This window comes from Somniosus microcephalus, chromosome 10 (genome assembly GCF_052327205.1).
Source record: "Somniosus microcephalus isolate GS21.2 chromosome 10, FLI_Smic_1.0, whole genome shotgun sequence".
NCBI lineage: Eukaryota > Metazoa > Chordata > Chondrichthyes > Squaliformes > Somniosidae > Somniosus > Somniosus microcephalus.
This window is the reverse complement of record NC_140996.1, coordinates 30,377,494-30,390,415: the sequence shown is the minus strand read 5'-3', so window position 1 is coordinate 30,390,415 and position 12,922 is coordinate 30,377,494. Positions and strand designations below refer to the sequence as shown.

The following is a 12,922-nucleotide window of genomic DNA, read 5'->3' as shown; positions in this document are numbered from 1 at the left end:
TGGCCTCAACTGCCTTGTGTGGTAGAGAATTCCACAGGTTCACCACTCTTTGGGTGAATAAATTCCTCCTCATCTCTGTCCTAAATGGCTTACCCCTTATCCTTAGACTGTGACCCTTGGTTCTGGACTCCCCAGCCATTGGGAACATCCTTCCTGCATCAAGTCTGCCTAGTCCTGTTAGAATTTTATAATGAGATCCCCTCTCATTCTTCTAAACTCCAGCGAGTATAAGCCCAATCGACACAATCTCTCCTCATATGTCATTCCTGCCATCCCAGGTATCAGTCTGGTGAATCTTTGCTGCACTTCTTCTATGGCAAGAACATCTTTCCTCAGATAAGGCGACCAAAACTGCACACAATACTCGAGATGTGGTCTCACCAAGGCCCTGTACAACTGCAGCAAGACATCCTTGTTCCTGTACTCGAACCCTCTCACTACGAAGGCCAATATACCATTTGCCTTCTTAACCGTCTGCTGCACTTGCATGCTTACCTTCAGTGACTGGTGCACAAGGACACCCAGGTCTCATTGCACTTCCCCTTCTCCCAATCTATTGCCGTTCAGATAATAATCTGCCTCCCTGTTTTTGCCACCAAAGTGGATAACCTCACATTTATCCACATTATACTGCATCTGCCATGCATCTGCCCAATCACCCAACCTGTCCAAATCGTACTGGAGTTTCTTGGCATCCTCCTATATTTAAAGGACCCCGCTGCCTTCCCGCAGGTGTCCCACTTGCCTGCTGAAAACAGTAGCTTAAGATTGGGACACGCCGGGAAGGCAATGGGACTAGAGGGGGTTAAATGACTGGTCTCATTTTAACTACCCACCCACACCCCCGACCGCACCCGCCCCCCCCCCATGTCCCCTAGGCCCGGTTTCTGCCAGAATAAGAATATGACCTCGGTGAAGAAGGAAAATGGCAGTTGAAATTAGTTTGAAAAATTGCTGGGTTAGAAAAATAAATGTGTGACTTGCTTTGTGTTGTGTTGTGATGGTTTGGTATTGTTGATTAGTAATATTTTCCTACCTGCTTAGTGAATGGAAGTGAATTTTGATTGCCTTATATTTAATTTTGCTGAATTGACATGTCATCTTGTGAAAGAGTTTGTGTTCAACATCATGAATAAATTCTTATCTTTAATGATGTTATCAGAAGATGGGAAATGCTGTCAGAGATTGAGTATCTGTCTCAATGGAAAAGATTTGAGAACACTGGTGCATTTTAGGCAATAGTGGAGGATAAGGAAGAGCAGACTTAACGGATGCAGACCATGAATTATGAGTTCTGACGACAGGTCATCGACCTGAAACGTTAACTCTGTTTCTCTCTTCACAGATGCTGCCTGACCTGCTGAGTTTCTCCAGCATTTTCTGTTTTTATTCCATGAAATATGATCTGTGTTGTAAGAATAAATTGAGGTCAAACTCAAGAGTAAAGCTGTTCAGACTTATTTTTTTAAAGATCTGGCTACATAAGTTTTAGAAATTGATGGTGTTGTTTTAGGCAGACATTATGAAGGATGATTGTAGTGTGATTTTTACCAGGTTCACATATGATCCGTTATGAAATTCAAAATAAATAAGACCTATATTTGAAGGATTAAGGAGACCTACTACTGTCCCTGGGAGTTATTCAGAGGTGTTGGCCTTTGCCTGGAGCAGTGTTGCAGATAGGGCAGGACATAACCTCCTAGAGTGGAGTGAGAGGACTAAAAATGAACAAACTTTTTTGACCAGCTAAGTTGGAGGTAATTTGAAGGAGTGCATAAGGTTCCAGGGGGAGAGGAAGTTAAAGTGAGATGTAAAAGAAATTTCAAATTCATATCTACCTAAATTGAGCTGATTTGGGTTCAAAAACATTTAACCTTATTTTTGTAAAGTATGTGCAAGTTTTGTGGGACACCTTGATGATTTCTGTCCATTCTACACACATGATAGCACATTAGAATGATTCCGCCCAGTGTTTATTCCACTTCCATGTTTTAAAAACCCTAGTGTTGGCAGGGAGTAAGTGACAGTTATGGCACATTTTGATTCACATTTTATTTTGTATCATTCTGACTTGACTAATTTAGTTGATTTCCATGGTTACATAGGATATACGGCACAGAAACAGGCCATTCGGCCCAACCAGTCCATGCCGGCATTTATGCTCCACTCGAGCCTCCTCCCGTCTTTCCTCATCTAAATCTATCAGCATAACCCTCTATTCCCTTCTCCCTCATATGCTTATCTAATCGACCCTTAAATGCTTCTATACTATTCGCTTCAACCACCCCCTGTGGTAGCAAGTTCCACATTCTCACCACTCTCTGGGTAAAGAACTTTCTTCTGAATTTTATTTTTGGTGACTATCTTATATTGATGGCCTCTAGCTTTGCTCTTCCCCACAAGTGGAAACGCTCTCTCTGTATCTACTCTATCAAAATCTTTAATGATTTTAAAGACCTCTATTAGGTCACCCCTTAGCCTTCTCTTTTCAAGAGAAAAGAGACCCAGCTTGTTCATCATTTCCTGATAGGTGTACCCTTGTATTTCTGGTATCATCCTTGTAAATCTTCTCTGCACCCTCTCCAGTGCCTCTATATCCTTTTTATAATATGGTGAACTGAATTACACACAGTACTCCAAGTGTGGTCTAACTGTAGGGGGTTTCTCTTGCTCGTTCTGGTCTCCTACCAGGCTTCGTGCAATAATTACCCTTGAGTGGTTCGACCCACTCTTCCCTACGGTTCTAGACCTTGGACTTAGGTGCAGGGAACTGTAGTGCAGAGAAAAACTCAATAGACCAGGTTGAATAGCACGAAATGGATGCTTTTATTATTAAACAGTTTGCAGCATTATAAAATACATGTCATAAGCACAGATTAAAGTAACTACAAGTATGCACATATCTATAAACTTAACTCTATGGAAATGGGGAACACACGGCGCATCGTAAAAGGGGAAACACATTACGATTACCCTTAACCCCCTCCCCTAGACCTAAACTAAGTTTCGACTTGAGGAACTCGGGATCATGCTCACCACTTTCAGATTCGTGAAAAGGGGGTTCGCAGCCTTTTTTGGCACAGCTTTCCGTCGTCACGTGGATTTGGAAACTTCTGGCGCAGTTTGTTTTCTTACGCGATGCAGCAGCAGATACAGCCTTGATGAGCGCTCGTCATGAACGAAAATCCGTTAAACCTGTGTTACCTTTACTGAAAGGCTGCCGAAGAACTGGATGCACATGTAGACTCTGCTACCGATGTGATGTTGTAGAATTGCACATGGAAGGTCCGTTACCGAATGGGATGTTGAGGCACTGGAGTGCTAGGCCTGGAGTGTCCTTTCATACAATCATAATGATTGTCCTTCTGAGGGTCTTCCCCGGGACGGGACACTGATACTGAATTGCTTTCTTTATGCAGTCATTGTTATCCTTTGAAACAGAGCTGGAGGGTGTCTTCTCCTTCGGCCTGGGTCGTCGATGATCTCCCGACAAAAGTACCCGGGCCACCCTCGTCGTCTTCCCGTCGTGGCCGAGCCTTGCCTGGCCGAACACCGACCACGTTCCGAAACCGAAGTGCTGCCTTAACTGAAGAGTCGTAGAAGTTCCGAAGCGAAGCGTGAAGTGAAGCGTAGCGTCCAGTGTGTCTTGATGGACTTTTCAAATCCATAGTTATACCCTTTTGGGACAGTCTTATCTCCCGCCAGATCATAGTCCTGTCTTTGTAATATTTTTGGCGGGCAGAAATCTGGCAGGCAGGGGCGCTTTGTCTTGTAACGGGAGCCGGTGATAGCTTAACTGGCCTTCCTGGGCCGATAATGTCTTTTACTTTGTCATCGTAACTCGGTTCGTATATTGATCGGTCTGGAGATTGCCCTTGATGGCTGTCAAACGGTTTTCCTTTGTACAGTAAATGGGTTTAAGTGTTCATTCAATTGTCTGCCCATTTCTTGATGGGCCTCATCCTGTAACCCAAGACTGTCCTGTACTTAGAATCCAATTAATATGTATGCTCAGTTCCCTGAGTTTCGTTTTCCCGATACTGGCTTTCGCGGGCTTACTGTCCTCAATCCACAAGCCTGTCTGGCTTGCAGTAACAGAAATCAAATGGTCCCCGAAACTGATCACGAGGTCCGGCGGCCATTTTGTATGCCCTTTTATCAAAGGTTTTTCTGTACAAGCTTCTTTTGGTCAATAAAACTGTCTTATTAACCCTATTTTCTTGCGTGATTATTGCTGAAAATTTCGAATCTTATAGTCCCCCCTGTGATACTGATAGCTTGCTTAAAGTATCAACAATCCTTGGTGAGCAAATTTTCCCTGATTCCTCACATCCAAACATTCCTGGTAATTAACTATCTATGACCCTCACGACACATGCAGTTCCCATTTCAGAAAAATTACCTGTGTACAATTGGACAATCATAGACAGTATTATCTTAAACTATAACACATTCATCTTTCAGATGTGAAGGGGGCCAATACCCCTTGCACCACCTGCATACACCTTTTATTAATCAAAAACCGAAAATTTTATCAACGGCCATAACACAACAGTATTCACACACTTAAATCATGCAGTGGCTAAAATCAAGAGTGGAGGGACGCTTTAACTTTTAATACTTAGCAGCTTAAACTGGGGTGTCCTCTTCCCCCACTCGTACATAGCGTTCTCTCCATTCTCCTGTGTTCTCGTGCCTCTGGAGGCGTTTGCCTCTCTTGCAATGCACGAACAGTAGGAATATTACAATTAAAACCTGACACACCACTAGGATGTGGGATGCTATTCTAATCCAGGCCGGGATCTCTATATTAGTGAACAGGTCCCACCATGGTGGGGTGACTATGTCCAATATGTCTTTCCCTATCTCTTAAGTCTTCTGCTTCAGTGTGTAGAAATGCTTCTGTGAAACTATAACGGCTTTTAAAATCTTGGTGAGGTGTTCGGGGAGAGGGGGAATGACATAACCAAAATGCGCGACAAATCGCTAGAAGTCCGTGAAATTCTCTTTTACAGTTAGGTGAACGGTGGAAGGTGCAGGAATGGGGACAATTCATTGTTGTGCCACTTGAACTTCAGCCCTGGGTTTGAAACAGAAACTGCTGTCACTGACCGGACACCACTCGTGCTGTCCGTGGCGGTAGTGAGGCGCTGCAGTGGTGACACAGTATGTCCCACCTCCGATATATGCCACCTGTGGGGGCACATGGTCCTTTGCCATTGCCTCCATGGTGCAAATCATCGGCTTCGCGCTAGCGGCTCTGAACCCGCACTGTGGTTTCAAAAAGGCATTCAAGTGCTGGGGACACAGGATGATGTGTGCTCCCCGGCTACGACACCCCGAGAGGTCGGTGCCTGTCATCGTACGCTCCCATCTGATGACATAAGGCGGGACCACTGCGTAATGAATGTGCGCACCCCCCTGAATGACTCCAATGTTCTCCACCCTGTATACCGGGGCGGGCTTTGCTGCAGGACCCAACACCGGCACCCTTACCACTATTCCCATGATAGTGTGATTTGAGCGTTCGCAGTCCACTGGGACTGGGTATGCCTCTGCAGCTAGTCTGAGCTGGCACGGGCTTAATGCGTTCTCAAAAGGGTGGAGTGCTTGCAAGTGCTTGTTGCTGATCCAGGACGGGACCAAACCTTGTTTTGAATCCTCCAGATTACTGCGGCCCTCGCCCAGTAACCACGCCCCGTATAGCACACAGGCCTCGTTCTGCGCAGCCTGATCGGACGCATTCCGATCCTCCTTAATGAGTGCATTTACCGTTCTAGCGTGCTTCTCCAGCTCAGCAATTATTTCTTTTAAGTGTAGTGTCATGGCCTGGTCCTCATGTAGCTCAGAACCCACTACCTTATTTTCGTCAGTCAGTATGTTCCTTAACTGGGTTTTTAAACCATTGATCTGTGTCTGCAGCTCCACGTTGTCTAGAGCGTTGACAACAGACGTCCCGGTGTTAAAAGCAGTGAAAATGTCATTTACAGTACCCCTTCTTTGCCCCCCTACCCGATCCAAAACTTCCTGTGGTGTGGTGTATAATTGGGCCTTGCCGATATCGGCAAAGTCAAACTCGTAAAATTGTCTGAACATTCGGGTTAACAGGACCTGGTACAACTGTTCCGTCTCCTTGGGACACCACTCTGGCAATCGTACCTCAGTGAGGTTTAAAATCACTGAGGCCACCGCGTAGTGTACCCCTTGGTACAGCACCTGACCGGTGGGTACCAATACTAAACCGTTCCCGGGTCCCTTTGTGGTGGTGGGGCACCCTTCCTTCTGGGCTAGTGCTACCGGAATCGTGGGCAGGGGCTTGCATGGGTGGGTGATGAGTTCAGTGGCGTTTACCGGAATCGGGGAGAATGGGGCTCCGCACGCCCGAGTGCTGACATCCCATCTCATCCCTTTCCCTTCATCCTGCCACTGCCTCTGGAAAAAGATGGATACGCCCTTGGGGCAAACGCGTTTTGAACCCCACATACAGACATATATCCCTTCATCTGGTTCCCACCATTTGTCCCAACACACACGTAATTGTCCGTGAGTCCCCGTAATTGTCCGATGGGTATTGTTACCCAGTCTTTCCCACTCGATAGTAGAGTTCTTCATGTCCTTTCCCAGCTTTTGCAGCCACCACCATCTACTTAGCGGTACATTCCCATTACACACCAAACAGATCCTCTTTCCCATGGTAACGCTGACTCTGGGTGCAAGGATCCTCACCCGAGGGCACGATAACGAAGTCTCTTGGTAGGCAAAACCGAAATTGCTGGAGTATTCCATAGAATTCGTCCCCAGCCATCCTGGCCATCTCCCTTGGTGGCAGTAGGTGGCGGTTTCCTCAACCTCTCGCTTCCCCATCCCATCCATCGCGATGGGGGCTGTGTCCCCGGAGCATCCGAACACGATGACGTCCTTGGTGCGGCCTCGGTAGGCCAGCCCGCACCCGATCACCGCGAGCGCTACGAGAATCCTTTCCATTGTATCCCTGGTTTCTGTAATCGATAAGATGATGTAGCCAGGCTCCCAATAGGTGCTGGCTTAATTAAATGGACGCGCGGGTCCCTTGACCCCGCTTCCAAACAACCACACATCCTGGGCAGACTTCGAAAACTACCTTTTAAAACATCCCCATCATCTTAAACTTTACATACCTTAAACTATCATTATAATTACCTAGCTTAACTTATCATTACTTAAACCTATGTACAGTGCCGCCCTCCTTCGGGCGGCCTACTTAATTCCTGTGAGGGCTGCAGCGTGCCGCTCCCTGTGGCGGGGCTGCACTGACCTTCGGCTTTGATCCCCCGCAGCCTGTCGCTGCTGAACGGGAACCGTGCCTTTCCTGGGCTGCTCTGGACCGAGGTTGGGGAAGATAAGGAGAATTTGGCCAATGCTTTCTGGGCTGAGGCGTTCGAGTCGACCTACGAGGGGATGCCTTGGGCGAGGCTCCCAGGGCTGACGGACCGGGGGTCAGGACTTTCACCGTCACAGCCTGTGGTTCCACCACAGCTGCCGGCTCCAGCTCCCTTCCCTCTGGCTCCGCCCCCCCCGGGGCTGGGATTTGTGGCATCCGGCTCCACCTCACCTGCCCCTACAGGTGGTGAGTCTTCGCCCCCAATCCCTACCTCCCCTAAGCTTGAGTCGAGGGCGGGCTCTTCGTCCTCTGACTCTTCCTCCTCCGTGATCGGGTTAAGGGCGGGGTCGAGCTATTCGGGCTCTTCCTCGTCCGAATCCCAAATTAGAGGGGAGACCTCCCACTCCATTGGGATGACTCCTCCCTTCACGCAGGCTACAGTTCCAGCCTGTGTGGTCTGTGACTCTGTCACAGGCTGAGGATTTTTGTCCTCAGACTTGGCCCCTGTTGTTGGCCCTTGTGCACCCGGCTTGAACAGCTTACACCGCTTCATGTTAAACCACCTTTTGCGTCGGGACACCTCTACTGTGTGAGTGGTGCAGACCGGCGGATTTTGCACCGATTCCGGCTCATCCTCCTGGTCTATGGTTCTCTCACCAGCGCATAGGGTTAGACCCAAGAATTTTACTTCTCGCCGGCCAACCCGCGCCTTCGTAGGGGTTTCCTTAACACTTTCTATCTCCCTCACACTCGTACCCTCTCCCCAGAGACAATGATTTCTCAGGTCCACATGGATCCCGTGGGCTACCAAGAAATCAGACCCCAGGACTCCCGTTCCACCTCCCACCTCCCACTTCATCAGGATACACTTCCACGTGGTGCGGAGCGGTCCTAAACGAATGGAGAGGGGAAGGGAATGTGCGCCAGCCTGTTCTTCGCCCGTGAAGCCCAACAGACGATATGGGACCCCGGTGGACAGAGGCGAGGCGGTGGGGTTATCTGCGTGGATTACGGTGCACGATGCTCCCGTGTCCAACAGATAGGTTTCCTTCACTTCCTCTACCTCCATCTCTACGAGGGGTCGTCTCCATGCATCATAGCGGAGCGGACACAGGTAGACAGGCTGCGCCGGCTCTAGTCACTTGGGTACAGCGATCGGAGTTTCGGGAGCGCCAAGGCCGGTGGTGACAGCTATTTTCCCCTGCGAGGTCATCAGAGACCGCATTGTCCGTATGATTGACTCGATCGCATCGGGATGTATCGACCCCTCGGCTCCTTTCTCCCGGATGGGTGTTTGGGCTGGGGCTGGGGAAGTTTTTCCCTTTAAATCCTTCCAGGGATTTTTACAGTCTCGGCGCCAATGACCCTCCTTCCCACACCCGTAACAACTGCTCTTGGCTTGGGGAGGGCGATTCCCCTCCTGATGCCATTCCTTTTTAGCAGGAGCTGCCGGCCTCGCCTCATGCACCTTTCCCTTTGAGGAAGGCACACCCCTACTCTTGTTGTTCCTGTAACTTATCGTGAGCTGATCAAGTACTACGTCCTCCGTGGAGCGGGGGTTAGTGGGGTTAAACCATGCTTTGGCCTGCTCCCTCACCGGTGGCAAGCAATTGGCGACCAGACACCGGAGCCAATGAGCCCTTTGGTCATTATTCAGCCCGTTCCGGTCCGGCCCGCCCAGACAGCTGCGCTGATACACTAGCCACAACCTTCCGGCAAAAACCCGTGGGGGTTCTCCCTCTAGCTGTACCGTCCTTTCCAATCGGAGGAACGGAGTTCTGTCACTCTCCCCTATAATCTCCAGGATCTCGTCCCGTAACTCCTCATACGTCTTGCGCCCTCTCTTGCTCTCGTCAGGGAGACACTGGAGGAGCGAGCTGTCCAGGGAGAACAGCAGCATTTTGGACTGTTCAACCCCGTCACAGTCATTAACTGCTGCGGTCTGCTCCACGTCCCTAAAATGGACGGAGGGATCTCCTGACTCGGAGAGTTTTGGGATGTGACTGATCATTTCCCTTAGCTGCCGTGCGCTATGGGGCATTATGATCTGGTTCACAAGGGGTCTGTCCTCGCCATCATTGGCGCCTGGACCGAGCCTCCGGTGTCGCGTGGGACACATCGGTGCCGGTCCCGACTCTACTACCTGGTGTTGCTCTACCTCAAGAACCTCTGTGTCTGACTTCTCCGTTTCCTTCCCCGGGGTCCAAGACTCAGTATAGGCAGGAGGTGCCGAGGGCTCGGGGGTTGGTACCCCAACTGCCTCTTGTGGAATCGGTCTTTTGGATTCCTTGGCTAACAGTAGCTGGCTCGCTGGTGGGTTTATGAGACACACCAAGCCGTTTGCCTTTGCTAGGGCCGCTCTCAGGTCCTCTAGCTCCCTGTGGCAAGCGCTATGGTTGGTGTTCACAGACCTATCCTCCATGGCCATCTTATATGCTGCCCTAGCCCGCAAAATACTTTCCTCCTGTGCCGCTATCTGCTGAGCTAGGCGGAAACACCTCTCTCTCATTCTACCTTCACTGGCCTTGGCCTCAACGACCTGACACTCCAAGTAATCTATCCTGGTCTCATGGCGGTGAGTTACGGATTGGCGTTCCTGATTCAGCGCGTTAAGCGATTGAATCAGTTTCTGGCCTCCCGCAACCTTTTCCTCTACTTCTGTTAGTAGCCCTTTGATCTGGGCTGTCTGTGCTACAACGACCTGGTCCAAAAGCTGGACTTGCTTCTTGTAGCACATCAGCCAAACCGACTTTTCTACCGATTTCTTATGCTCTTTGCTTTCTGTCCACTTGATGGCTGCGTCTAGCGGGCGCCTATCCCTTAATAGGTCAGATATCCATTGTTTTGTAAGGTTTACCTTCCCAAAAACATAATCTGTTATTCTCTCATCCATCACATTTCGTTTATTCAGACCTTGATCTAACACACTACATTCCTGCTGCCAAGGTCCTGCCGCGGTCGCCATCTCTGTAGGGGATTTCTCTTGCTTGTTCTGGTCTCCTACCAGGCTTCATGCAATAATTACCCTTGAGTGGTTCGACCCACTCTTCCCTACGGTTCTAGACCTTGGACTTAGGTGCAGGGAACTGTAGTGCAGAGAAAAACTCAATAGACCAGGTTGAATAGCACGAAATGGATGCTTTTATTATTAAACAGTTTGCAGCATTATAAAATACATGTCATAAGCACAGATTAAAGTAACTACAAGTATGCACATATCTATAAACTTAACTCTATGGAAATGGGGAACACACGGCGCATCGTAAAAGGGGAAACACATTACGATTACCCTTAACCCCCTCCCCTAGACCTAAACTAAGTTTCGACTTGAGGAACTCGGGATCATGCTCACCACTTTCAGATTCGTGAAAAGGGGGTTCGCAGCCTTTTTTGGCACAGCTTTCCGTCGTCACGTGGATTTGGAAACTTCTGGCGCAGTTTGTTTTCTTACGCGATGCAGCAGCAGATACAGCCTTGATGAGCGCTCGTCATGAACGAAAATCCGTTAAACCTGTGTTACCTTTACTGAAAGGCTGCCGAAGAACTGGATGCACATGTAGACTCTGCTACCGATGTGATGTTGTAGAATTGCACATGGAAGGTCCGTTACCGAATGGGATGTTGAGGCACTGGAGTGCTAGGCCTGGAGTGTCCTTTCATACAATCATAATGATTGTCCTTCTGAGGGTCTTCCCCGGGACGGGACACTGATACTGAATTGCTTTCTTTATGCAGTCATTGTTATCCTTTGAAACAGAGCTGGAGGGTGTCTTCTCCTTCGGCCTGGGTCGTCGATGATCTCCCGACAAAAGTACCCGGGCCACCCTCGTCGTCTTCCCGTCGTGGCCGAGCCTTGCCTGGCCGAACACCGACCACGTTCCGAAACCGAAGTGCTGCCTTAACTGAAGAGTCGTAGAAGTTCCGAAGCGAAGCGTGAAGTGAAGCGTAGCGTCCAGTGTGTCTTGATGGACTTTTCAAATCCATAGTTATACCCTTTTGGGACAGTCTTATCTCCCGCCAGATCATAGTCCTGTCTTTGTAATATTTTTGGCGGGCAGAAATCTGGCAGGCAGGGGCGCTTTGTCTTGTAACGGGAGCCGGTGATAGCTTAACTGGCCTTCCTGGGCCGATAATGTCTTTTACTTTGTCATCGTAACTCGGTTCGTATATTGATCGGTCTGGAGATTGCCCTTGATGGCTGTCAAACGGTTTTCCTTTGTACAGTAAATGGGTTTAAGTGTTCATTCAATTGTCTGCCCATTTCTTGATGGGCCTCATCCTGTAACCCAAGACTGTCCTGTACTTAGAATCCAATTAATATGTATGCTCAGTTCCCTGAGTTTCGTTTTCCCGATACTGGCTTTCGCGGGCTTACTGTCCTCAATCCACAAGCCTGTCTGGCTTGCAGTAACAGAAATCAAATGGTCCCCGAAACTGATCACGAGGTCCGGCGGCCATTTTGTATGCCCTTTTATCAAAGGTTTTTCTGTACAAGCTTCTTTTGGTCAATAAAACTGTCTTATTAACCCTATTTTCTTGCGTGATTATTACTGAAAATTTCGAATCTTACATAACCAGGGTTCGATACAGGTTTAGTATAACTTCACTATGTTTCAATTCTATCCCTCTGGAAATAAACCCCAGTGTTTGGTTTGCTTTTTTTATGGCCTTGTTAACCTGTGTCGATACTTTTAGTGATTTGTGTATTTGTACTCCTAGATCCCTTTGTTCCTCTACCCCAATTAGATTCTTATTTTCCAAGTAATATGTAACCTCCTTATTTTTCTTACCAAAATGTTACCTCACATTTATCTTTGTTGAATTTAATTTGCCAATTATATGCCCATTCTGCAAGTTTATTAATGTCTTCTTGTAATTTGTTGCAGTCCTCCTCAGTATTGGCTATGCCCCCCAATTTGGTGTCATCCACAAATTTAGAAATTGTGTTTTTGATTCCAAAGTCTAAATCGTTAATGTAAATTGTGAACAACAGTGGTCCCAGCACTGATCCTTGTGGAACACACTACCCACCTTCTGCCACTTTGAATAGCTACCCTTTATGCTTACTCTCAGCTTTCTGTCTTGAAGTCAGCTAGCTAACCATTCTGCTACTTATCCCCTGACTCCGCATTCCCTGACCTTATTCATTAGTCTATTATGTGGTAGCTTATCAAAGGCCTTTTGAAAATCTAGATAAATTACATCTACTGCATTACCCTTGTCTACTCTCTCTGTTACCTCTTCAAAAAGTTCAATTAGGTTGGTCAAGCAAGACGTTCCCTTTTGAAATCCTTGCTGACTATTTATTATTATATTTTTTGTTTCTAGATGTTCTTCTTTTTTCTCCTTTAGTAGGGATTCCATTATTTTTCCTAGCACCGATGTTAAGCTGACTGGCCTATAGTTCCGTGGACATGTTCTATCTCCCTTCTTAAATATAGGTATTACATTAGCTATCCCCCAGTCCTCTGGCGCTACACCTTTTTCTAAAGAATTACTAAATATGTGTAGTAATGCCTCTGCTATTTCTTCCCTAGATTCTTTTAAAATGCATGATTGTAA

At 47.9% G+C, this 12,922-nt stretch overlaps 1 protein-coding gene across 1 annotated transcript; it reads right to left on the bottom strand.

Annotated features, from left to right (window-relative positions):
- Positions 1-2,933: 2,933 nt before the first annotated feature.
- LOC147111487 (uncharacterized) lies at positions 2,934-12,630 on the bottom strand. The gene is made up of 2 exons (XM_085998551.1): positions 10,713-12,630; positions 2,934-6,998 (listed from the first exon to the last, which is right to left on the bottom strand). The coding sequence occupies exon 2, from the start codon at positions 6,982-6,984 to the stop codon at positions 5,053-5,055; it is 1,932 nt and encodes a 643-aa protein (XP_085854677.1). The 5' UTR covers positions 6,985-6,998; positions 10,713-12,630; the 3' UTR covers positions 2,934-5,052.
- Between the last annotated feature and the right edge of the window lie 292 nt (positions 12,631-12,922).